The 27,095-nt window shown below is 35.4% G+C and overlaps 1 protein-coding gene across 1 annotated transcript; it reads left to right on the top strand.

Annotated features, from left to right (window-relative positions):
• Nucleotides 1-1,329: 1,329 nt before the first annotated feature.
• Nucleotides 1,330-25,604, top strand: LOC149771367 (uncharacterized). Its single transcript, XM_089948549.1, has 5 exons — nt 1,330-1,456; nt 1,717-2,211; nt 2,578-2,825; nt 23,671-23,857; nt 24,358-25,604. Exons 1-5 carry the CDS (start codon nt 1,330-1,332, stop codon nt 25,602-25,604), a joined length of 2,304 nt encoding a protein of 767 aa, XP_089804675.1.
• Nucleotides 25,605-27,095: the final 1,491 nt, after the last annotated feature.

Genomic DNA, 27,095 nt, shown 5'->3' with positions numbered 1-27,095 from the left:
GTCACTCATAACGTACACCACTGTAAATAAGACACGCCACACCTTTCATCCATTAACATTTAAGCAACCTTACTGATTCTTAAGGGCCAATTTTGCAAAACGTGTATCCGTTGCTTCGTGTATTCCGCGCAGAGGCGACCATTCCAAAGATTGACTTCAGGTCTACTTCGCAGTGAATGCGATTTGATAATGATTACTTCAGTAATTGGTTCTTTCATTGAATTAGTCTTTTCAAACATCGCTTTCAATCGCTTCATCTCGACTAAACCGGCGGGCAAATGGGGGCCATGAGTGGCCGAGTTGTCTAAAGCGCTCTCCGTTACGGATCACTGCCATCTCACCTCTGTATACGTGGTTTCGAGTCTAGGATTCAGCCGATGTGGGTATGTGAGAAAGCTTGCCAGTACCTTCTCTTGGGTCGGTGGTTCTTCCCAAGGTTTTCCCGGGTTCTTCCTCCACCATTAATACTGGCCGCCATAGCCTATCGTGTACTGAAAATGACGTTAAACCCAACAACAACAACAACAAAAACCCGGCAAATATGCAGTCGGAATATCAACGGTATTTTCTGTCAAGTCCTTTCGCTGTTTCGCTTGTTACATGTGCTCAAGAGTATGTGATATTTTCCGGGAAAATATTTAACAACATTTCTTGACATGTAAATTACATTTAATTTTTTCTTAGCGCTTTCTGAATAGCTATATGTGATCTCTTGTGCGCTAAGAAAGATATTTTTAAAATTGTATAATTTTTTAATTAATAGTTAAGTAATTACCCAAATTTCAACGGACATGTTATCTACATAATATTATAGATTGCTTTGTAAACATTTCTCTGTCTGTTAAATACTATCAATCTTATATAGGACTTACCCTGTCAAGAAAACTCAAGGAATAACTTGGTTAGTTCTTGTGTAGTTATTTGTCACTAATTTGCATACCCAAACACAAAATTGAATCTCGTATAGGATTTACACTGTCAAGGAAATTCTAGGATTAACTTAGTTAGTTCTTGTGTAGTTATCTGTCTCTAATTTGCATACCCAAACACAAAATTGAATCTCGTATAGGATTTACACTGTCAGTGAAATAAAAGGATTAACTTTGTTAATTTTTATGTAATTATATGTCACTAATTTGCATATCCATACACAAAATTGTATTCAAAATGTATACATGTTATGACCTGTAGAGATAACGGCACTTTACCAACCATGTGAGGTCGGTGATTGGATTTTGTTATGTAACAATTTACTCTTTGTAAATGAAAATTATTTTATTTTGGTAAACTTCACTTGTTTAAGCACTGTATGTGTGTTTTAAATGTAAAATGAATAAAGCACAGTTATTTGCTGTTAAAAAGGCTGTAGAGGGCCACAATATCATTTTATTAGGCCAAAGTGGGACCGGCAAAAGTTTTGTGGTTAAGGAAATACAAAAGAAATTGTCAGCAGCAGGTAAAAATGTCATGGTAACTGGCAGAACAGGCATTGCATCACTGAACGTGAAATGATGAACAGTGCATTCCTGGTCTGGGATTGGTGATGGTAGATATGACAGTGGTGAACTATGTACAAAACTTTTCACTGATGAACATTTTGATTCATATAAATAAAATATTTAGAAGCAGACTGTTTGATAATTGATGAAATTTCTATGCTTTCACTGAAACTTTTTGAAGAAATTGAATATGTATGTAGAATTATTAAACATTCAGATTTATATTTTGGAGGTATACAAAGTATTGCAAGTAGGGACTTTTTTCAGCTTCCACCTGTGCCTGACTCATTGACATCTGATTCAGGTGAATACTGTTTCAAATCCACCATTTTTGCAATGTTATTTAGGCATAAAAATGTCCTTGATGAGGTCATAAGACAAGATGAATTAGATTTCATAAAGGCTGTCAATGATGTTTCAAAAGAAGAAATCCCTGAGGATACCAAAAACTTGATCTTGAGGCTGCAGAGACTTTTCCCCCTGGAAATGACCAAATCAGACTTTGTGGACGGAACATTTTATTTTGAAATATACAGTGCATGCAAACTGATGGAAATGGATGGTGTATCGAAGTGTTATCATTCAATAGACGAGGGTGACAATAATCGGTGCAATAAGATGTGTTCAAAAAGTGTTACACTTGCAAACTGGCTGTCCAGTTATGCTGGTCAAACAATTAAGCTCAGCACTAGTAAATGGTCTACAGGGAAAGGTTGTGGCAATGAAAGAAGACTCTGTGACATTTGATTTTGAAAATAATTTAGTTCAATTGGGAAAAGAACATTTTACTGTTTACAGTACCATTGATAAAAAGATTGTAGGCACAAGGCATCAAATTCCACTCATTCTTTCTTTCAGCATTACCATTCACAAGGCACAAGGACTGACTTTACACAGAGTTGAAGTTGATGCATCAAATATTATTGCACCAGGTCAGTTGGGTGTGGAAATGGGGAGAACCAGAAATAAAAAGGGACTAAGGATTCCACATAGATCTTGCATGTATGAATTCTACAATACAAGTTTGTACAGATTGATTCAGGTTTAGAATGCTGTAGACATTCTGTTTCTTTATTAGAGAATCTCAGTGTTGACTTTGATTATGAACCAAGTTCTGATTCTGATAACTCTGACTCTTCTGATGGAGAAATTTTAGAAGTTGATGAAATTTTGTCCATTGGGGAAGACATGCCTGCTTCATGTAGTGACCAAGAATGTAGGTTTACTACAGTTGACTCTGACATTTTAGAGCATCATGTTGACCATACAAAAATGAAACAACTTATCCCAGATAATGCAATAACACCAGAACAAATGAGATTAAAAGTAACACTAACAGGAATCTTCAAAAAGCCACTGGAAGAGTTAAATACATCTTTTGAGATATTGTACCAAATAATTCAAAATATCTTAATAAAGTATGTGGTATTATAGAGGTCAGAAAACCAGATTTAAAGACATGGACTGAATATTATTCTGAAGTCTACCAGTTTTCAGTGCCTCAGGAATGCATCACAATTCTTGAAACTTTCTTGAATTTCGTGCCTAACGATGGTACTTTTTTGGCATTTGGAAAGATTTTTGACAGAATTTGTGAAATTGTTTTGGACATAAATACTGCTGACATTTTCAGTACCACACAAGTTGCACGTACACCTTCCATACTTGTATCAGAGCCAGGACAAGGAAAATTAAGGTATATTGCAGGTAGATGTATTGCAAAGAGTAGATACCGTAATGTGAAGAAAGGAAAGAACGGCTTGTATAGAAAGGACAAAAATAACTTGGTCAGTTAATGTTTCTTACAAGTAAAAATGTTTGACCACCTTACAACTTCAGCTGTTGATTTGGAAAACAATAGCAAGTATAAACAGACCATGCACGAGACATAGAGAAGACAGAATATCAACCATGGTCTTATTAACATCAAGGACTCTGTATTTTAATTTTTCTTGCAAGTTAATGGTTAAAGGAGGCAGTATCAACATGTAGATACATTACACTGGCATGATGCAGGGAGTTTGCAGTAATGTAAGACTGTATTACTTAAGGATGAGACAATTTTTGAAAATTTAAAATTGCTGTACATAGAGTTTGATCCCAGTATAAGTGTCACACAAGTGGACGACACCATGATTGATTCATGTATCAGAGATATATATGAAGATTTGATAGACCGTTACTGTAGAATAGCTGACAGCCAATTCAGTAAAGATACCATTTCTGTCTTGGAAAATTGAAATCAGACAGTTTGAGAAAGAGGGTGGTCATGAGATCAAAGCACAAACACAGTAGTGATGCATTAGCTTTGGACATGAAATATATCAGAAAAACACTGTAATCTCACTTAAAACTGAAATCACAGATTTATGATCTGAAGGCTGTACTATTTACTAGCTTCTTGAAATCGGATCAGAATTTGCTATATAAAGCCTATGACATTGAAACAGAAAATGTACAGAAGAGTGGTCTACCATATAAACTATATAATGTAATACCTACTTTGAATAATATGTCAATGCCTTATTTTTAGTACAGAATAATCCTGTTGCCAGTTCTTCGACAGCAAGTAGTAAATCAAGACACATCCAGGTGTAGCAAAAGTCAACCATATACTAGAAAAAGAACTATAGTGGGAAAAGGAAAATGGAAAGGAAATAGTAAAAGAAAGAACAACATGGAAAAATCCTTTAAAAAGTGTGGTTTGTTACTCAGAAGGAGGAGATAATGTTTTAAAATGAAAGATATGTGTATTTAATGGAATATACTATGACATAACTGAAGGACTGGTTATCTAAGTACACACACACACACACACACACACAGACAGATATATATATATATGTGTGTGTGTGTGTGTGTGTGTGTGTTTTCTTATAGTTTTTAGTTTAAAATTATATGTTTTACTCAAAACTATCAATTTAGGTTTTCTTTCTGGAGGAGTGGTGATTAATTCTAATTATTTTACATGATTTCATAAACTCACATCCTCTCTCTCTCTTTATGTGATGAAAATATATCAGGTAGGTTGTCTTTGTCTACGTTGTGATTTGGTGAAGTAATTAATCATTTAAAAAATATAAAGGTTATTATGCCATGAAAATATAATGACACAGTATCCCTGGAAATATGCATACCAATGATTATTTGTCTACTCCTGTATATTTTGCCAAATTAAGGAAACAATGTATTTATTCAAGAATAATACAAGTCTAAGCATGTATACTTGTGCAGCATTTAAATACGGGTGATTTGGCTTGAAAATATATTAAAGTCATATTCATATGCATATAAATAGTGATATCAAATGTGTGATTTTATTTCAATCATGATAATTATACCTTGTAAAAAAGGCCCAGTCCAAAAGAAAGCATCTGAAGATATAATTGTTTATATATCAGAGCAACAAATATTTTTGAATCTGTTAGAAAACTTGAAATTTCGTAAAAACTTTAAGGACCTTATCCCCACCCCTGCTTTTTAAACACAAAATTAATATAATTTGTATACTGGCATTTGATTGGGGGGTGGGTGGGATAATGATAAGTAAATTAAGTGGTAAGTCATCATTAGTTTCCTCCCGAATAAAGTACCTGAGCATGAATCTAAATATAAATGTCTAGCCAGAACATGCCACGTAGTCATTGTAATTTCTGCATATATTCGACAGGTTTACACTATTTTTCTTCTGCTTTATTGGTGCGAAATAGACTTTCACACCTGTCTCAAGAAAAGAAAAAAAATCGAATTTCCCTCCTGTCTTGAAATATCGCATTTGGAATGTTTCTTATTTTATGCAAATGTCTAAGGGTCATAACCGCTACGATACGCGTACGATATAGTAAATTAGCAGATTAGTTGAGATAATGTGTATAATTTTATTTTCCAAATGAGCGTGAAAGCAAATAGTAATTAAGTTTTAATTTTAATATGGATGGTTCTTATTTATTTTTATATTCATTGTTTGTAGACGTAATGCCCAATAGTCACATTCACTCCGAAGTAGACCGGAAGTAGATCTTTGGAATGGTCTCCTGTGTGGAATACACGAAGCAACAGATACACATTTTGCAAAATTGGCCCTTAAGAATCAGCAAAATTCAAATGAAGATTCAGAATTGCTACAAACAATGGAAACAAGCCTAGATGTAAGGAAAGCACTTAGAAAAAAGTCAAAAGTGAAAAGACAAGAAAGGAGAAAAAGACAACAAGAGACAGAAGAAAAACCTATGTTCAGCTATGATGAATTCATTGAAAGAAAATGTGGAATTAAAAAAAAATTGAAAAAAATTTTTTAAAAAAAATTACACTTCAAAAAAGCAATAACACGATAGCTAAACATACAGAATACCAATCATAACATGTAGGGCAGGAGGGCTTCCCTAAGTGGTCTGTGAAGATCAAAAGGAGAGAGAACCCTCAAAAAAAAACAAAAAATTAAGAAACAATAAGGTTGCTTAGATGGTAATATATGAAATGTGGAGTGTCTTCTTTACAGTGATGTACGTTATGAGTGACTGAATGCGTATATAGTATCAGAAAATTAGATCGGAGTCATCGAGGGGTCAGATTGTGACTGGTGACTGGCGAGAGTTAGTTATCTTGTGTTATATGGTGAATGTACACATTAGTAGCCACATAATCAAGTGCCTGTGAGATAAGCCATTGAAATGTGAATTAGACGGATGAAATATTTACGAGCAGAATCATTTGAAGAGGCACAATATAATACATGCGTGAAATGAACCAATCTAATGTGATGTTGGTGGTAAAATGTTCAAGGAGAGCAATGCTTTGAAGTGGCATTGGATGACGTCCAGGCAGGGAATGCAATATATGATACAAAGTAGAGACAAACCATTCACATGTGATTTTTGTGCTAAAGTATGTAAACGGGAAGATGAGTTGAAGAGCCACGAGAGAATATAAACTGCAGATAAACCATTTGAATGTAAAATCCGCCGTAAAATGTTCACCCGACGTGCTAATTTAAAACAGCGCATGAGAATGAATACCGGAGAAAAATCATTCAAATGTGAAGTATCTGGGAAAAATGTTTACGAAGAAAAGTGATTTAAAGGTGCACATGAGAAACATACTGGATAAAAATCATTAAAATGTGAATTTGGTGAGAAAATGTTAGGTCCTACTAAATACTGCTAAGCCCGACAAAGCCAGACAAAGCCTGACAAAGCCACACAAAGCCATGTGTAGTTAAATAAAAAATGCGCATTTATATTTTTAATTGATGAATAAATTAACAAAGCCGAAAGACTAGTTTTCAACATATTTATGCAAAATTATATGACCGAAAATTGGAAGACAAGAGTACAAATTCGAAGTTGAATAATGACAAAGTAATAACAAAGTATGACAAAATCATACGTAAACTGTTTATTACTGTATACATTGTTCATTGAACTTATCTAAAGAAAATGCAATTTTTTCAATATTTCCTAACCACACAAAGCCAGAAAAAGTCATACAAAGCCTAACAAAGCCTCATAAAGCCTGACAGGCATAAAAGTCATTTTATACAAGTGTATTTATATTGTAAATTATATTGACAAATAAATTAACCAAACTGAAGGATTAGTTTTCAACATAATTATGTCAAATTAAATAACCAATCAAATTTGGAGGGAAAGTTCGAATTCGAATAATAAGACAATCGTATGTAAAATGTTTATTGTAAGTTTAAAAACGTTTCTATCATTGCACTGAGTTAAATAGATAATAAAAAGCAATGATCATAGACAAAACAAACATTTTCTAGTTCTGTTATATTTATTGATATAAATTGTGTATCAACACTATATATTATCAAATATGTTTAGAATGTTACAATATTGTACAAATAATAAGAAGAAAATGTTTGAGAAAATGCAAGATTTAATATTTAACGTAATTCACAATCGTTATATATGTCTATACGCATCTTTGTTGTGTTTAGTAGGACCGATACGTTATGGGGACGAAGCTTATTGGGCGCGACAATGCCCATAGTCAAAGAAACAACACGATAATATTTACAGCCGGTAGCAACGAAAACTTATGTAAACGGGTATACCAAAATAAAATAGTATATCCTTGCTATTATTTGGAGAAAAATATAATTATCTTGAGAAAAATGAAAGAAAATATTTAAAATCGCCAAATGTCTCTCTCCCCAAGGGCGCACGTAGAGACGGCACTAAACTCTTAAGGGGAAGCTGAGAAGATAATGGTATAAGAAGCGGCACAGGAAGACGTCAGGATGGAAGGAGAAGGAAGAAAAGGAGAAATCGTATATTAGAATAAAGAAGGCATTTATAACAAGCCAAATTAACATATATTTCCATATTTATATCATATTCAAATTGTTTTAAATTATGAAATACCATTTTTATAATGTCTTCATATTTAGTACAAAATGCTGAACATGGATTTGGTAGCGGCCAATCAAATCTACAATGAACAATCACAGATTCTAAACTGGTTACATGTTTTAAACTGTTCCTTTGCGCTGGGTTAAATAGATAATAAATAAGAAATAATGATCATAGACATCACAAACATTTTCTAATTCTTTCTCTGACTCCTTTTTGCCCGGCACCGTGTTTTTTTTAAATGTCAATGGGTTTGAAAAGATTTCATCTGATTTTGAAGAACATGATCTGTCATATTTCTTAATACTGGCTTAAGGTGTTTATTTGCTGCCGTATGGAATTAGGGAATCATTTCAACGACCATTATATTTTAGTCTTTTTCAACACGTTTTTGAACATATTTTACGTGGACCATAAAGGTTAGTGAAAGAGAACCGAAGATTCAGTGATTAATCTTCTTGGAGCCTTAATCTGTAAGCACTATTCTGTCAACTGCATCATCAACTTCCTCAACTGAAAGCAGTGATGATAATCTATCGCAACTACTGTGTGCTCGCATCTATTTTGATTGACTACAGTCTGTGTTTGTTGAAGGGGAGGAAGACATTAACAGTCAATCGAATTTAGCTTTCTGTGAGATGACAACTTAAGTTCTATTTGCAGAATAAAGACAATTTTAAAGAAAGAACTCTGTGTTTTTGTTTTGTTTTGAGCTACATGTGATGAAATCAGTGATTGTTGTATGTTGAGAACATGAGTTATTACACTGCCAGACCATAGAGCAGTGTATAATGCTAGATGGGTATTCCACAGCCGGTGGGGGTCATACACATGCGGACAAAAGCAGGCAAGGGGATGGGGGTAGGAAAACATGTATTATCTGCAGAGGTCCTCTGATGACAACAAATTCAGTGAGAAGAGTACGATTTTGTTAATGTTTCTCAACATTGTGAACTTTTGTCAACAAACTTAGCATCAGGACCAATGACTATCGGAACGTTGACGTCATTACCACATTAGAGTATCTGTGTATTACTGGGCAAAGCCAAAACAGGAGATGGCCGCTATCGCTTAATCGGCTTGATGCAGCTGTTCCGTTTTGTGCAGTTTTCATGATATATGTGCTTGTTACCTGTCTTTGTCTACGTAATTGTGTTTATCATGTATTGGATTTTCAGTTCGTATGTGTTTCTTCATCTCCTTGTTTTGGAAACTAGAACAATTAGACTTTTTCTCAGCTGTATTGCACCACTGCTACAAATTCCTTTTCTTGCTGAACAAACCGCTATCACGTGATACTAACCAGTCAACCCGTTTATGCTATGCTGGACCCTCATTAATTGCTTTAAATGACCACTCCTTGGCTCTCCACACTACATTGTTCTCTAGACTAACCGAACTGGGACTACATTCATCATTACCCAAATGTAAACAGAAGCGAAAAAGAAACATTGTTTCAAAGCTGGCCGGCGTAGAACAGGAAGAAGCATTACAGTTATCTCCAATATGCCCATTCCGGCTCAACAATTTAAAAATTGGACCGTTAATTTAGATAACCTAATTCAAATCCCTATTAAATCGTCAACCTTTGTGTCAGCTATCCAAGAGATACCACGGCATATTTCAGTATTCAATGCCCGATCAGTAGGACCACCGGAAAAGCGCACACGGTCGTGCAGTATTTCCATCCGAAAAACTCGTTCATATCTTCCTTACAAATGCAGTAACCTATATTTCTTATATGCTCATTGTTTATCCCCGTTCACTTAACTTGTCGGAATCGTTCAATATTTTACGATATTGACCTCGCGCTCACTTGATATTGCACACATAAAGAAACTACATTCTATTGTGAGCAAATAATGGACGCAGACGCCAACATTTTTTATTTGTAAACAAATCATGTACACTCACGTAGTAGGCGCTTTACGTTTTGGTTGACTGAATTTGTTTCTGAATGAACTAAAGCAGATGTTTCGTGGACTGCATGTCCGAATTACATGAGCCATGTCATGGGTTCTCAATCTTGATTACACATTTCGAAATTGTACTCTAATTTCGACTATAAAGTTGTGTAATGATGAACGTGCGGGTGTGTATTTAGTTTGGAATACGGTACACATTCATTTACTTTGTTTCTTGAAGTCCATTTTTGTTTATATAGTCAATCCTTATTTAGAATTAGAAAATGAGCTTGTAATAAAAAGGTTATTGCATTTGTACGGGAAAATATCAATTCGTTTTGTTGGAAGGATATACTGCACTCCCAAGCACGTGCATTATTTCCATCAATAAAACTCGTTCATATTTTCCCATACAAATGCTGTAACCTATCAAAATCAAACATATATTAACATGATTATGTGTTTTGTACAAACCCTTTCTAATTCACCCAACAAACTACCCAAATTAAAAGAAAAATATGTATAAAAGGACAGCTCATGGACTTATCTTTTGTTTGTTTGATATAGGTCTTTAGAAGACCTTCCAAAAGTTTAACTTTCTCACATACCACATATGGCGGTCAATCGCGTACAGCGATGACTTTCTATTGTCATGGGCATTCCCCGATATGTAAGAAAATAAATTGGACATTGTATGGTGGTTTGAAAAGGTGTATATAATAATTAAAAGGTACTAATTATTGTAACATATTTCCATAAACTTTAATGAAATTATGAAAGATAGTACTATATTTTGATTAAATTATCATCTAACTTATAATAATTGACAAAACTGTATATTCTAACGACATTTGCATCATCTAACAAAGGAAATAATTTCAGGGGAAATAATCGTGGCATATGATACGTTTATAAGACTGGGGTAAAAGTTGTGTGAAGAAGAGAGAAGGTGTACGAGTTTAACGGATGCTTATTCACGGATGTCCCATCTGCAACCCTCAACGCGACAACAAAAATCAGTTTTTACAACGTACCATGGAAGACTTGTAACAGGCCACATGTCAATGGCGCTTGAAGTTAGAAAAACAAGGATACCATGTGGTGGAAATGTGGGAACGCGAGTACGATCACCGTTTGAAAACCGATCCCGACTTTAAACGCATCGTGAAAACTTACAAGCTGGTGGACCCACTGAATCTGCGGGACGGACGAATTCCACATGTTGGCTGTACCACGCCGACGAGGAGAAAGGAGAAAAAAATCATATACTTGGACATGTGTTTCAATGGATCTTTACGTGTGCAAATATTGTCACATTTCCGCAGGACATCCGCATTTGCTGACCGAACACATCAACCATTACAGCATTCCACAATACGAAGGATTGATCAAGTGCAAAGACCTCCCTCAGACAGACTTGAACCATGCCATTTGACCTTACCATTGCCAAGGAAAACTGATGTTTCCTTTGTGACATACTTGTGCCGAAAGTGTAACCAAGACAGACAGCATCTGCACACACAGGAAGAACGCGCCTTGACGATAATGTGGGTCAGCTTGAAATTCTTTACATCTCTGGACTTGGAGTAGCAACTGTTCGAAATGTACGAAATTTACCACTTTTCCAAGACAGAAAAATACCACAAGGATGACCTAACTCAGAAAGTATTTTGGAAGACTACGTGGATGCCTTTTTGAAACTGAAGGAAGAAGCCAGAAGTTTTCCTTCCTGGTGCCACACACCCGAGGACCAAAATAAATTCAAAAAGAAACACTGGGAGCAGGAATCGATCAACTTAGACCACGTGGACTAAAACGTATTAAGGCAATCATTTGCGAAAAAATGATGTTAAATTTCTTGTGCGGCCAAATGGGACATCGACCATGTTTGCGCAAGACAACGTATTTTTTCGAACCTTCCCGCTACTTCCCGATGACCCATGAAAAAAAACAAATACATGTAAAAAGCGTACAAGGTCGTGCAGTATTTCCATCAGAAAAACTCGTTTATATACATTTTGGCATATGTGTTATTAAGTACGATCGCTAAAATATTTTGACCTTTTGATGTGGGTTATAAAAATATCATGTCCTCAAATAGCTTGAGAGAAATTGTATGCACAAAGCCTAAAGAATTTGGTTGACCTGTGTTTAATTACCACTGAAAATATTTCGCATGAAACAATGATGTCCTTCATGCGCTGATGTTAACCATTGACAATTTGCTCCAGTGTTCAAATAATTTATCAAATATTGTCCAAGGGCAATTCTCTTTTAAAGGGTAACTGGAGATTTGAGCCTAGAATGGGGTTGACCAATAACAAAGTTGGGCCAGTACAGATTCGACCCATACAAATTTAATTAAGAAATTTCCCCATAACCCCATTACATGCTCTGCTCATTACAAATTCTTCCATAACAAAAAGTCAGCTTTACCATTGATCTTGTTTGTCTTAGCAACCGTTGTTGCTATTGAACAATAAATAGCTAACCATGTTCTTTCTGGACTAATGTTTGTAATTTTTGTATCATGTTTGGCTTGGTTGCACCTGTTTTTTTATTGAACAAGAAAGATTTGAATGAAGCATGTAACATACTAATTAGTAAATCATTGACTATTATGCAAACTTTAGGGGTTGGATATTTTGTAAAACGATGTTTTGAGTTTAAAGAAATAATAAATGAATTAGCAATTAATCTGTTGATATATTTATCCATTTTATCACTAAATTTTGTGTGGAACTTTTGTCCATGATTGTGCATTGTAAGGGTCATTTATACATATACCATTACATGGTTATATTTGTCCATGATTGATAATTATAAGATGATGTCTAAACCATCATTACATAGCTATTTGTTGTCAATGATTGTAGATTGTACTTTCGGATAATAGTCATTTATAAACTCTATGTGTACTTGATTTCTCTTTAGGACAAAGTCTTACTCTTGAAAATAGGTGTACTTGATGTGTCAATCGTTTACTATACTTAAAGTAAAAGACCTGACCTTGTTTACAACTTTGAATCTTCAAGAAATGAGCTTTTGACCCATATTATCTTATTGTGCCTTAATTTTTTTAATCCTTTAGCTGTGTTAAAGAGAAACTATTAATTTCTACTTTAAGTTAACTATATAAAATCATAGTTGAATTAAAATATAATTTGAGAGAAATCATTTATTTAAATATTATTAATTTGAATCACAAAGTGCTCATAGATATTTTGGATTAAATCACTACTTTGAAATGATTATGAATTCGTTTAAAGCGATTCAGGATTATGTCATTGTGACACATCAAGATCATTGATATATCAGCACATTCAAGACTATTCTTGCAACATCAAACTTCATCTTGGTAACCCCTCATTTTTGTTTCTTAATATGCTAACTAATGTAATGGATTGTTATCACTGAATGAAGCATTCAGAGAAAGGGTTTGATCAATGTACGGTTCAGTTTGCTGCATAGCCAAAATTCAACCTAAGTATTCCTGGATAGTGGAATAATTTCTCTAGTGGTTGAATGTTTATTGAAAAGGCACACTGGATGGTCCATGCCATGCTTTTCTTCTTGAGTTAATATTCCACAAACCCCTACATCACTTGCATCAAGATACATTTTAAATGATTGTTTGAAATTTGGAGCTAAAAGAACTGCCACACTCTTAAGTGTAGCCTTTAATGTTTTCTGAAATATTCTGATATTTTTCAGACTAATAAAAGTTAGTTTTCTTACTCATCAAATTGGTCAGGGCTCAACAATTATGGAAATAGTTGAGTAAAGTCTTTGAAAAAATCCAGCCGCATCCAAATATCGCATCATTTGCCTTCGACTACTAAGCACTGGGGATTTAGAGATAGTCTTAATATTGATTTCAATAGCTGTGACTTGATCATGTTCAACAACATGTATAATAAGCACGGCAATACCAACTTGTACTTAAATTAATGTAAAATGTGCCTCACTCAGTCGACCAAAGAATCACTGCATTGTTTCCATGTGATTTTTCTAAATTTTGAATATAATGACATCATCGATGCACTCACCACTGCTATCTATTCCAGACGTTAACATGTCAATAAAGGGTGGAAGGTTTAGGGAGAACGTTCATATCGAATGGCATCAATTTATTTTGATAAAATCCAGCTCGAGTTGCAATGCTGTAATTTCGTTTGCTCATTCTGGGAGTGGAATTTCCCAAAATCATTTCAAAATGTCGAACTTCAGTTCATATGTTGCATTTCAAATTTTTCTAATTCACTCACCCATTCCTGCTATTGGAAATGATCCTGTCTTTTTTTTTTACATTGTTCACTTTGCTATAATCAGTACACATACGGAAAGTATTATCTGGTCTCAACACAAGAATACACTGATCACTCTAATTACTTTTAATGGGCCCAAATAAAACATTTTCCAGCAAACATTGGAGAGGATGTATCAAGCAAGGATGTTTTTTCATAAGTGTTGAAAATCTGCAATTTCAGCATCGTGGTACATTTTATTTGTTCATTTTGGAGCATCTGTAAACAAGTGCTGATGTTCACATAATTGTTTTAGTTCCCTCTTTTCCTATGGCTATAAGTAGGAAAGTTTCTGGTCCGGATTATTCAATATTTCTGAATTCTGCAGATTGATTAAACCAAATTCACTACAATCCATCTGCATGAATTCTTTTAAATATCCATCTATGCGACAGGCACAGCTAAAATGATTCACTGATTATCAGGAGTATGTCTATCAACATACTCCTTTAACAGATTGATATTGCAAATTTGTTGCTGTTGTCACCTTCCAGGAGTATTAATAATATAATATGAGTCACAACTTTTCTCTCAGCTGTATAAGGACAAACATACTTAGGCAGAAGATAAGTTTGAGGTATATGCAGGAGCATCATAATTTTTTCACCAGGGTGAAAACTCCTTTCTCTTGTATTTCTGTCATACCATCATGTCATTAATGATTGTAGAAAGAATATTACTGCATCCTGCTTCACACGCCTTTGACAACTTACATCTAAAATCAGAGACATAGCCAAGAAGATTAATCTCTGAATCTTCGGTTGACAAAAGATTCTCTTTCAATAACATTTATGGTTCACGTAAAATATATTCTAAAACGTGTTGAAAAAGACTAAACTATAATGGTCCTTGAAATGATTCCCTATTATGTTAATTTAGATAACCTAATTCAAATCCCTATTTAATCTTCAACCTTTGTGGCAGCTATCGAAGAGATACCTCTGCGTATTGCATTATTTAATGCCCAATCAGTAGGACCACCGAAAAACGCACAGAAATAGTTAATTTTATCAACAACCAGAATATCGACGTCTTTTTGCTGACGGAAACATTGCTTAAAACATCAGGCGATGAGCCCAAGTGCGCGGATCTAACACCCACTGGTTACTCCATCAAGTCGTTCCCCCTCCACTCTCGCGGAGGTGGAATTCTGTCATCACAAAGAATTCCATGATCAAAGGTCTTAACCACACCAAAACATTCAATTTCGACCACACATTGTTTGAACTGGTCCAAACCACACTCACACTGGAGCAAAGCTCAGTCCATTTTTTCTGCATATACCACCCTCCTCCTAGTACAAAAAGACAAGCTGACTGAATCTCTCTTTTTGAAGCAGTTTCCGAATCTCCTGGAGTATGGAAATTCGATACGTGGCAACCTGATTATTCTTGGAAATTTCAACTTTCACTCTGACTGTCCCGGAAACCCAAACACATCAAAACTCATTGATTTCATTAATGTTTTCAACCTCAAACAGTCAGTTAACCGAACCACCCATAAACATGGTCACATTTTAGACTGGATTCTTCATAGACCTGATGATAACAGTATACGGTCCTCCCTGGCATCCCACGAACGTGCATCAGATCACCTATGCATTATATGCCATCTTAACGTATCAGTCCCTAACCCCTCTACCTGTATATGTTACTAAGAGAAACCTCCGTATGATAAATAGAACTAAACTAATGAATGACATACAAGCAAACCTAACAACTTGCTTACCTCCTACAGCAGAAAAACTCGATAACAGCCTGCGTTCATTGCTCGACAAACATTCCCAAGCTACCAAGTGCAGCGTATCAATTAAAAAGTGTTCTCCGTGGTATAGCAGTGTTAGGGACCAGCTTCGCACTGCTAAAAGAGACAGCCGTAAAGCTGAGAGGCTTTGGCTTTCCACCAGACTCACTATTTACAAGCAAATCTATGAAGCCCCTAAGAAGAATGTCACACATATAGTCCATGCAGCGAAATCAGCCCACTACAGTACTAAGATCATGTAAAGTTTCAGCAGGAAAGAGATCTTCCAGATTAGTAACACGCTAAAGTCAAGGAACCAATATACACCACTTCCAACTACCTTCTCTCCAGTCGACCTTCCGGACATGTTTGCAAATTTCTTCCGTGACAAAGTACAAACCATTAGAAATATGTTTGACATCACAATTTCAATTGACTCGTCGTTACTATACAGTTGGGATACAGAATTTGAGCGGCAACTATTAGCGGCATTTGAACTAGTCTCTATGGATTTCGTACGTAAAATCATAATGAAGAGTGCACCAAAGTCATGTGAACTTGACCCAATTCCAACATCACTGCTTCTTGGGAGCTTAGATACAGTATTGCCTTCATTAACTGATGTTATTAAAACCTCTCTCTCATCCGGGCAATTCCCATTATGTTTCAAAACTGCCATTGTAAAGCCTCTTCCGAAGAAACCAACACTAGACCATAACGATTTAAAGAACTACCACCCAGTTTCTAATCTCCTATTCATATCAAATCTCTTAGAAAAGGTTGTTCTATCCCAGCTTGTATCTTATCTGAATTCAAACATTCTTTTAGCAATATACAATATACATATCGCCCTTGTCACAGTACTGAAACTACACTTCTGAAAGTAGTTAATAACATTCTCTCTGCTTTGAATAGCGGAAATAGTACAGTCACCCTCCTTGATTTGTCTGCAGCATTTGACACAATAGACCATGATATATTACTTCACCGTCCCCAGCACGTATTTGGCATTCATGATACAGGCTCGCTGTGTTTCAATTCCTACTTTGTCAACAGGACACAAATTGTGTCTGCAAATGGAATACACTCCAGCCCAGTTAATCTATAGTTCGGTATTCCACATGGGTCTGTTCTTGGACCTATTTCTCTTCATACTATACCCTCAGCCGCTCTCAAGTGTCATTGATCATCATCCAGTGTCTCACCAATTGTACGCTGATGACACCCAAATATACAAATCTAGCCACCCGACTGAAGTTGATGCTACCATCCAAGGTGCTGAGAAGTGCTATTCTGATGTGCAATCATGGGTAACAGAAAACAAGATGATAAAACTGAGACCATAAACAAAATGACTTTCTCATTCACATCATTGACCTCAAACAATAAATATCAGCAACAACAACGTCAAATGCACACATTTAGTAAGAAACATTGGTGTTACTCTGGACGGTACTCTCACATTGTACCTTTATTCATGAACATATGCAAGGCTGCATATCTTGAGCTGAGACGCATCAGCTCCATTCGCAAATATCTTTCAGTTGATGTCACTAAAACACTTGTGTGTTCATTAGTAATTTCAAGACTGGATTATTGTAACTAAATTATGTCTGGTTTATCTCAATATCTACTCCAGAAACTTCAAAAAGTTCAAAACACAGCTGCTCGGATCAAACTTAGAGTAACACGATCAGATTACACCTTCTCGCTGATCTGTACCCTACACTGGCTATCCATTTGATCCAGAATCAAACACAAAATTGGTTCTCTGTGCTACATTTCACTGACAGACTCCAGTCCAACATACCTATCCGACCTCACCCATGTGTACTCACCAGCAAGATACTTACGCTCCTTTTCTAAACAATCGTATATTCATTGTTCCCACTATGAAAACAAAGCCATATGGACAACGTTCTCTTGCATACCAGGGCCCAGCAACGTTGAATGAATTGCCCACTGAACTTGGACACAAAGACACAGTGGTCTCATTCAGGATTGCTCTTAAAACTCGCTTATTTCCACTACAAGAACAAAATGTAAAACCTTATAAAGTTTCCTACCGTAAATACTTTCAGCATGTTTTTTATGCTTTCTAATTTCATGGTGTTTGTTTCTGTAATCGTATCATTATACATGTTCTATATGTTATAGGTGTTGTCTAATGTTGTAAAGTGCTTAGAGCTTCTAAAGATTATGCGCTATACAAAGTCCTCATTATTATTATTATTATCATAAGACCGTGACTGAGAAATATTGTTTGGATAAAAATGTTGAACAAACTGAAATTGAAATTCCTTATATATATCCTACTTGTTCAGTTACAAGAGCTAGGCGAAAAGCGATCAAGATCAATAATTATTTTAGCTCAAACATTTATCGGTAAGTCTTTAGATACGACAACTCTTGCTCGTGGTATTCATCAATTAAGGGTTATTAATCTCAGTGATTCTACTTATTCCCTCAGTTCTAATTAGAGCGACGGAAGACAATCATTCATTATCTAATAGGGATAAGATTCTGATACCTCAAGTTTGTTTCAGAGCACCAAAAGCAAATATTGAAGCCACACAAGTATCAGATTGTTATTTTATAAAACGAATTGTTTTCTTGACAGAAAATGAAGACCACCTCAGATAATCGCTCTCGATTAGCGGTGAGGTTTCAAATTGGTGTTTTTAGGTCACACACATATTTATAACTCTTAGTCTTGCAACTCAATTAGCTTGTCATTTGGGATTCATTGTGAACGTTTTTCCCGAACAAAATTGAAAAGGATGTTTCTGTATGCTACAAATCTTGTCGCGCTTGTCAAATGGTACAAAAACCCAATCAGAGAATGCATACATTTCAGCTACGACATATTCCTGCATTTAACGATATATTTAATTGAATAAATGTAGAATGTATCGGTTCTTTGCATAAGACCAAGTCAGGGAAGTATCATTTGTTGACCATAAAGAGTGCATCGACAAAATTCCAGATGCAATTCCTTTAAGGAATTTTAATAATAAATCGATAGTAAATGTTTTCATATAGTTTCTTTTTTTAAACACTTTCCAGATTTCCTAAATCTATGCAATCTGATCTAGGGTCAAATGTTACATCTGGAAATTACAACAAGTTATGCACGAGTTATGCAGGCAACTATTTAGATCTCTTATCTTATCACCTTCAATGTCAATGGGCTTTGAAAAGATTTCATCTGATTTTGAAGAACATGATCTGTCATATTTCTTAATACTGGAAAATATTAGACTTAAGGTGTTTTTTTGCTGCCGTATGGAATTATGGAATCATTTCAACGACCATTATATTTTAGTCTTTTTCAACACGTTTTTGAACATATTTTACGTGGACCATAAAGGTTAGTGAAAGAGAAACTTCTTTCAACCGAAGATTCAGTGATTAATCTTCTTGGAGCCTTAATCTGTTAGCACTATTCTGTCAACTGCATCATCAACTTCCTCAACTGAAAGCAGTGATCATAGTCTGTTGCAACTACTGTGTGCTAGAATCTATTTTGATTGACTACAGTCTGTGTTTGTTGAAGTGGAGGAAGACATTAACAGTCAATCAAACTTAGCTTTCTGTGAGACGACAATTTAAGTTCTATTTGCAGAATAAAGACAATTATAAAGAAAGAACTCTCAGTGTTTTTCTTTGATTTGAGCTACATGTGATGAAATCAGTAAGCGTTGTATTTTGGGAACATGAGTGATTACACTGCCAGACCATAGAGCAGTGTATAATGCTAGATGGGTATTCCGCAGCCGGTGGGGGTCATACACATGCGGACAAAAGCAGGCAAGGGGATGGGGGTAGGAAAACGTATTATATGCAGAGGTCCTTTATTGACAACAAATTCAGTGAGAAGAGTACGACTTTGTTAATATTCCTCAACATTGTGAACTTTTGTTAACAGACTTAGTATCAGGACCAATGACTATCGGAACGGTGACGTCTTTACCACCTTAGAGTATTTTTGTATTGCTAGGCAAAGCCATAACAGGAGATGGCCGCTATCGCTTAAACGGCTTGATGCAGCTGTTCCGTTTCTTATGCCCTTTTCATGGTATATGTGCTTGGTGCCTGTCTTCGTCTACGTAATTGTGTTTATCGTGTATTGGATTTTCAGTTCGTATGTGTTTCTTTATCTCCTTGTTTTGGAAACTAGAACAATTAGACTTTTTCTCAGCTGTATTGCACCACTACTACAAATTCCTTTTGTTGTTGAACAAGCCGCCATCACGTGATACTAACCAGTCAACCCGTTTATGCTATGCTGGACCCTCATTAATTGCTTTAAATGACCACTCCCGGGCTCTCCACACTACATTGTTCTCTAGACTAAACGAACTGTGACTACATTAATCATTACCCAAATGTAAACAGAAGCGAAAAAAGAAACATTGTTTCAAAGCTGGCCGGCGTAGAACAGGAAGAAGAATTACAGTTATCTCCAATATGCCCATTCCGGTTCAATAATTTAAAAACTGGACCGTTAATTTAGATAACCTAATTCAAATCCCTATTAAATCGTCAACCTTTGTGTCAGCTATCCAAGAGATACCACTGCATATTGCAGCATTCAATGCCCGATCAGTACGACCACCGGAAAAGCGCACACGGTCATGCAGTATTTCCATCCGAAAAACTCGTTCATATCTTCCTTACAAATGCAGTAACCTATATTTATTATATGCTCATTGTTTATCTCCGTTCACTTTAACTTGTCGGAATTGTTCAATATTGAACTCGCGCTCACTTGATATTGCACTCATAAAGAAACTACATTCTATTGTAAACAAACAATAGACGCAGACGCCAACATTTTTTATTTGTAAACAAATCATGTACACTCACGAAGTAGGCGCTTTACGTTTGGTTGACTTAATTTGTTTCTGAATGAACTAAAGCAGATGTTTCGTGGACTGCATGTCCGAATTACATGAGCCATGTCATGGGTTCTCAATCTTGATTACACATTTCGAAATTGTACTCTAATTTCGGCTATAAAGTTGTGTAATGATGGACGTGCGGGTGTGTATTTAGTTTGGAATACGGTATACATTCATTTACTTTGTTTCTTGAAGTTCATTTTTTTATATATAAATAATCCTTATTTAGAATAGAAAAATTAGCATGTAATAAAAATGTTATTGCATTTGTACGGGAAAATATCAACTCGTTTTGTTGGAAGGATATACTGCGCTCCCAAGCACGTGCAGCATTTCCATTAATAAAACTCGTTAATATTTTCCCATACAAATGCTGTAACCTATCAAAATCAAACTTTTATTAACGTGAGTATGTGCTTTGTACAGATGCTTTCTAATTTACGCAACAAACTACCCAAAGTAAAAAGAAAATTATTTCTAAAAGGACATCTCATGGACTTATCTTTTGTTTGTTTGATATAGGTCTTTAGAAGACCTTCCAAAAGTTTAACTTTCGCACATACCACATATGGCGGTCAATCACGTAAAAAAGCAAATCATTTTGAAACCTGGAGGGAGCTGTTCTCTAAAATGGGATCATGATGCCACCATAAACCTCCTTAAGAAAACAGCCACTCCCAAACAAAGCCAAACGGACCCCAAAGAAAAAGAGCAATGGTGTCAGGACCAGGTCACAGCCACAGAAAAGGAACTCGAACAGAAAAAGAAATACGAAAGCCCACAGAAAATTCCGCTTCTACATTGCTGTTGATGCTTTCCAAACCCTATTTAAAAACCGTTCTTCCTCATTTGATGAAACAATGGAAACCCGCGTTTCCGGGAACTTCTTCTCCAGCAGTGACACACTCCTCCTCTTTAGCTGCAGTAGCAGCTTCTCACATAGTACCTGACCCCAAATTCAAAGTCCAAGGTAGATTTGGCATGTTACAGATTTTACAGGATTTAGCCAAGCAATAACCGTCCCGATATATTCCGTTGCGAACCCCTCCACGACGTGTGATAACTGTCATCAAGTTGATACGACGTAAACACAATCAATGGCGACGCAATCCAGTATAAAATAGACCTGTTGAAAAGGATTGGAATCAGCGTGTTGTGCTTCTCAAGGCCCAAACATTTCTTCTAAAACGAGCGCACACCGTCGCCACTAAAAGGACAGTCTAAAACATCTACGTCTGCCCCGAAAAGACGCAGTCGTCCAAGAAAAAAGAGGAGGAACCAGAAGGGTGGATTATTTTCAAACCTTCTCAGACATATATGATAAAAGGACCCAAGTCAAGCGATGGACTTCAGAGTATTTTTTGCTTCCGAGCCAAAATGATGTCCCTTGAAAGAAGTGCACACCACTGTCAGACTTAAAAATGAAAGAACAGGAAAGGACTGCCTCTTCGTTTAGCAAAACATTGGGATATGATGTGTGTCCTGTCAAAACCTCCTTCATCCATGCAAAAACAAGTTATTCAAACAGCCTCCAAAGATGGAATCTATACCGTAAGCGAATGTTATATGAATGTCTTGAAAGAAACGATACCTTTGTCTAAACACCTGGAAGAATGAATAGCCTAACAAAGACACGTTCTTCGCCATAAGAAAATATCCATCCGTCAAAAGAAAAAGATATGGTGCAACGCGGATAATTTATTTTAAGACCTCTTGTCAACGGAATAGCGGGAGGCATGCTGTGAGGACCCCTGGGAGATGTTTTACCGATTGGTCCAAGATAAAAGGACCAAGAAAATAAGAGACCTCTGAAGTCAAAAGATCTCAGTCGTGCCCTTTGGAATCGAATGGAAGGACGAACACTGGCTTTAGTGACTTACATACGATTGATGGAATACCATCGTTGATAAATACAACGGACCCTACATTTACCTCCGTATCCTCATTTGACCGAGATGTCCCAGTTACAACAGTAATTGCAAGCGTTGATGGAACGCAACGATTTGTCCGAAAAAGAAAAATCGCAATGGTACGGTCAACTATTGCAAAGACTGCAATTATTTCACCAGAAAGCTTTAGAGGAAACAGCTCTTCCAACTATGAAAGGTTTTAAGAATCTGTTGCGATGTCCAACACCACCTTCAATACTCCCAGTGACCAAGACAGAAAAAGGAGAAGAAAAAGAGTTTTGAACTCAAGTACGCAAGTTAAAAACACTATTAGGAAAGTATGCAAGTTAAAAACACTACCTACATCCAGAATCGGATAGATATAAAGATAATGACTACCTGAGCAAAGTTGAAAACCACATGCCACCTAACCACAAAAAGTGTACATGAACATACTCTTTTTGTTGAGAAATGAGAGGTCATGGTGCAAACAAAGAAACTTACACAATATGATTCAATTGTCATTTTCGGGATTTGGCCCATATGGAGTCTATATGGATATAATTGCAATGCCAGTAGCTGGTACAGGAAAGTAACATTTCCATTGGTCAGATTCTTACCACGTGATCAAAATGAATTGCGTTCATTTCTGTATGAACTGTAAGGAGAACTACTTTTCTAAGAATACCCACTTCTATAGAGTCACGTGTACAGCATAATATAAACACTGCTAGTGAAGGCAGACACGAAGTAAGCAATAAAGGAAAAGAACATTCTTACAATTTAAACAAAAAGAATTAAATCTTAAAGACTAAAGCAACCGATATTTCTCATCTTTTATGAATAAAATCATTCTTTCTTTGGGGAAATTTGTTAAAAATATGGATAAAAATGTTTGAAAGTGCGCTAGGTCAAGGTCACCAGTATACGGTATTTATAGCTATCCAACGCTGAAACTGATATGTCAGAATTTGGAGATTTTTCGCTAACTTTGCCTTATCAGATAGATTATATGCAGGAAGATATTGAAAATTTTGACCCATCCATATTGACGAGCCTTTTGAAGTGGAAGAATCCCAAATTGAGTTACCATTTAGTTTGAATGAACCAACACCAGTCACGTTCCCATTTGATAACAAGGATGACCACAAACCAAAACGCTTCAAATCACTTAAAGAGGAAGATCTCTTAAACATATCTGAACAGCGGTACTCAAAGTCTACGAAGAAAAATACTCAATGGGGCTACAACACTTTCGCAGATAGATTTATTCATTCATTTAATAATCATAATAAATTAACAACAACAACAACAACAACAACGATAATAATAATAATAATAATAATAATTAGTAGTATATTGGACTGTTCATCAATGTAAGCTTAAAGTAACGTTGCTTGATACTTAATTTGCTCTTATTTATTATTTTCTTAAATTATGTTATGAAAAGGCATTATTTTGTTAATTTTTATGCAAAAAGAAACAACAAAAAATAATTATAAATCATTCATGCCATTTTTTTTTATAAAAATGAGACTTAACTTTCTCTGCAGTGAATAAGGTGTACTTTATCTTTACAGTAATACTTGTGACAGCCTAAAAATGTAACCAATCTTTTATATAATAGTAAATAATAATAAAAAAAATGAAGAGAAGATATACATGAATGATTCTTCCCAAAGATCTAAATATTTTAAATGTTAAAAAATTAGATACTACCAAGCTGAAAAACATGAATTTCAGAATGGTGCAAAGAGAAGAATATTGAGATTGATCTGAAGTCAGCTGAGTCTTCACATTTGGCCCAAATGTTAGCCATATTTTATGCCGAAGCAGCCCCCAAGGTCACCGAAACAAGAAAGAGGATGCTCCCTGAAACCCAAGCTGAGGAATACCATAAAAACACATTAAAAAATGTCCGTGCTGCTATTAATCGCTACATGCAGGTTGAATGTGGTCGTCAAATCAATATTGTTACAGACCCTGAGTTTAGAAAAGCAAATGACATGTTAAATGGAAAATTAAAGTTTAACACAAAGAATGGTTTATCAAGATCAACTCAACACAAACCCATTATTCCTCCATCAGACATGTATGCAATCAATAAGTACCTGATGCAAGATAACCCTATCACACTCAGATACAGGATTTGGTTATATCTGTCCATCCACTATGTTACTCGTGGATTAGAATTTCACAGTCAATTAACACCCAACAGTCTTGAAATCAGGTGTGATGAAACAGGGGCTGAATATGTCATTCTGTCCCATCAAACTATACAAAAAAATCATCAGGGAGACTTAAATGCTAAGGAGGAAAATTCTGACAAGAGAATGTATGCAACTGGTGGTCAAAACTGCCCAGTCAGGTCAGTAAAATACTACCTCACACGCATTAATCCAAAAGCTGAATCATTATTTTGTCACACTGATAAAAATGCTTTTGAAAATCCCAAATTGTGTCAAATATGGTACACAACAAGATGTGTTGGAAAGAGACAATTTAGCTGTTTTATGCCTGACATATGCAAAAATGCCCATATATCTGCAAGATATACTGCTCACTCTCTTCGTGCCACAGCTTTGAATGCAATGACAGATGCCAACCTTCCAGCTAGGCACATTATGTCTTTGTCTGACCACTCCAATGAACTATCATTGAAACCATACACAAGGTCCAGCACTCAACATAAACAACAAATGAGCAACATTCTTTCCAATGTATGTTCAAATGTAGCATTGTCTGCTCAAGACTCTTCAGCAATGCTATCTCATGCAAATGTAAATGTTCAAATCACCCCTACAAACTCAAGCGGTACTAAGCAAGAAAATGTTAAAATGACCACTACAAACTCTAGCAGTACAAATCAAGTAAATGTTAGCACTGAATCTGCTCAAAATCACCTACAAGCACTGTCACATAGTACAATGAACTCTATGACAGGTTTCATTACACAATCAACCTGTCATTTCAATAACTGCACATTCTAGTTTAGTTCCAACTAAAACGAGTAGGTGCAAAAGAAGTTAAGGAAATACATGATTTTCAAGTTAAGTGCCCCATCTCAACTATCCAGGCTAGAATAATAATTTACAAAACATCATGTACAACTCATGGTTTTTATTATATGGCAATTTTCAATGAATAATTATAGACAAATTAAGAAAATGCATAACAAATAGTTAGATACAAGTACAAATATAAAAGTAGTAAATACATGAATGTGTCATACAATTTTTCATTTTTATAGTGATATTGCTGTATTGTAATTATTGTTACACTATACTTAGAAAAGTGTGTAAACAATAAACACAAAATTCAACAAATTAAATTGTCTTGCTGTTTTGAACCACCGAGTTAAAAAGTCATAGCTTCTTCCACAAGGAGCATTCTATATCAGCATTTGCCTCAGTTTGCATCTGTCCTTTTGTGTGTATATTTTCAACAATGATGTCACACATTTGATGAGAGGGATCAGGTTATAAACCATTGTCACTAATCAAATCATAATAATAACTTAAGGGATAAAAAAAATACTCAGTTATATTAGATATGTGTGTGTGTGTATGTCTGAACTAACAAAACTGATCACAGACTTTATATAACCTAACATCATACACATAAATGTATTAGTCTATCTTGTTTATAAACACGAAAATAGGTTTTGAATAGCGAAATTAGATCACTCATGTGTCAGAACAGTGATGAATCTGCCAAATCACATTCAGTCAGTCTACGAATGCATACATTCTTACAGCCATGACATCGTGACTTTAAATATTGAGCTCTCACTTTGAATAAACGTGTCCATTAAGGCAAAATATAAAAATCATGGCAGCATTGTTATAATTCCTTACATGGGCTATCATTGGTTGAAGGACTGGTATTATGATGACCTTGTTACGATCAAGCAGGAAGGACAATCCTAACTGCTATAAATAGCTACGTAACAGAAAAACCCCAAACATGTATTACTACGCTCAATTAAGATTTATATTTTTTAATGATGCAAACAAAATAACATAACAAATAATTAAAATTTCAATTATAAGAGTTTAACGTTGTTTTTTCTGAGTTCATCGTGGTATAAACTGTCAGTTCGGGCGTTATGTAAGCTGTGTGAGTCGGCAACTGACAGTTTATACCACGATGAACTCAGAAAAAACAACGTTAAACTCTTAAATAAACGTTCTTAGTATTTAAATTTGAAACTGAAGGATTATGGTACGAATTGTTTTGCATTTACTGTTTAATTTATTACTGTTTTCTCTTTCACAAGTTTCAGATAAACAGGGCAGTAATCTACAGAAATAGTATGAAATACATGCCAATAATATTCCTGAAAATGGAAGTTGCTAAAGTGTATTTCACACAATATTGCTAATTTTATCCTATATGTAACTCATTAAATTTTTTCAGGCCATTTGTAGCTAAAAGTAGCTAATTTTTTAAAAATATTTTGTGTCAAATTTAGTACTTTT

This window comes from Sinohyriopsis cumingii, unplaced genomic scaffold (genome assembly GCF_028554795.1).
Source record: "Sinohyriopsis cumingii isolate HCF-2022 unplaced genomic scaffold, ASM2855479v2 utg001923l, whole genome shotgun sequence".
NCBI classification, from domain to species: domain Eukaryota; kingdom Metazoa; phylum Mollusca; class Bivalvia; order Unionida; family Unionidae; genus Sinohyriopsis; species Sinohyriopsis cumingii.
Note: the sequence above shows the minus strand (reverse complement) of the source record. Positions and strands in the feature narration are given on the sequence as shown.

What these genes read in the sequence shown, in the direction of transcription:
- LOC149771367 (XM_089948549.1), top strand. Translation starts at nt 1,330, where the DNA reads ATGAATAAAGCACAGTTATTTGCTGTTAAAAAGGCTGTAGAGGGCCAC. An exon ending in TAAATGGTCTACAGGGAAAG is followed by an intron (nt 2,212 to 2,577) that starts GTTGTGGCAATG and finishes TTTCTTTATTAG; the next exon opens with AGAATCTCAGTGTTGACTTT. An exon ending in CAGAACAAATGAGATTAAAA is followed by an intron (nt 2,826 to 23,670) that starts GTAACACTAACA and finishes CATATTGACGAG; the next exon opens with CCTTTTGAAGTGGAAGAATC.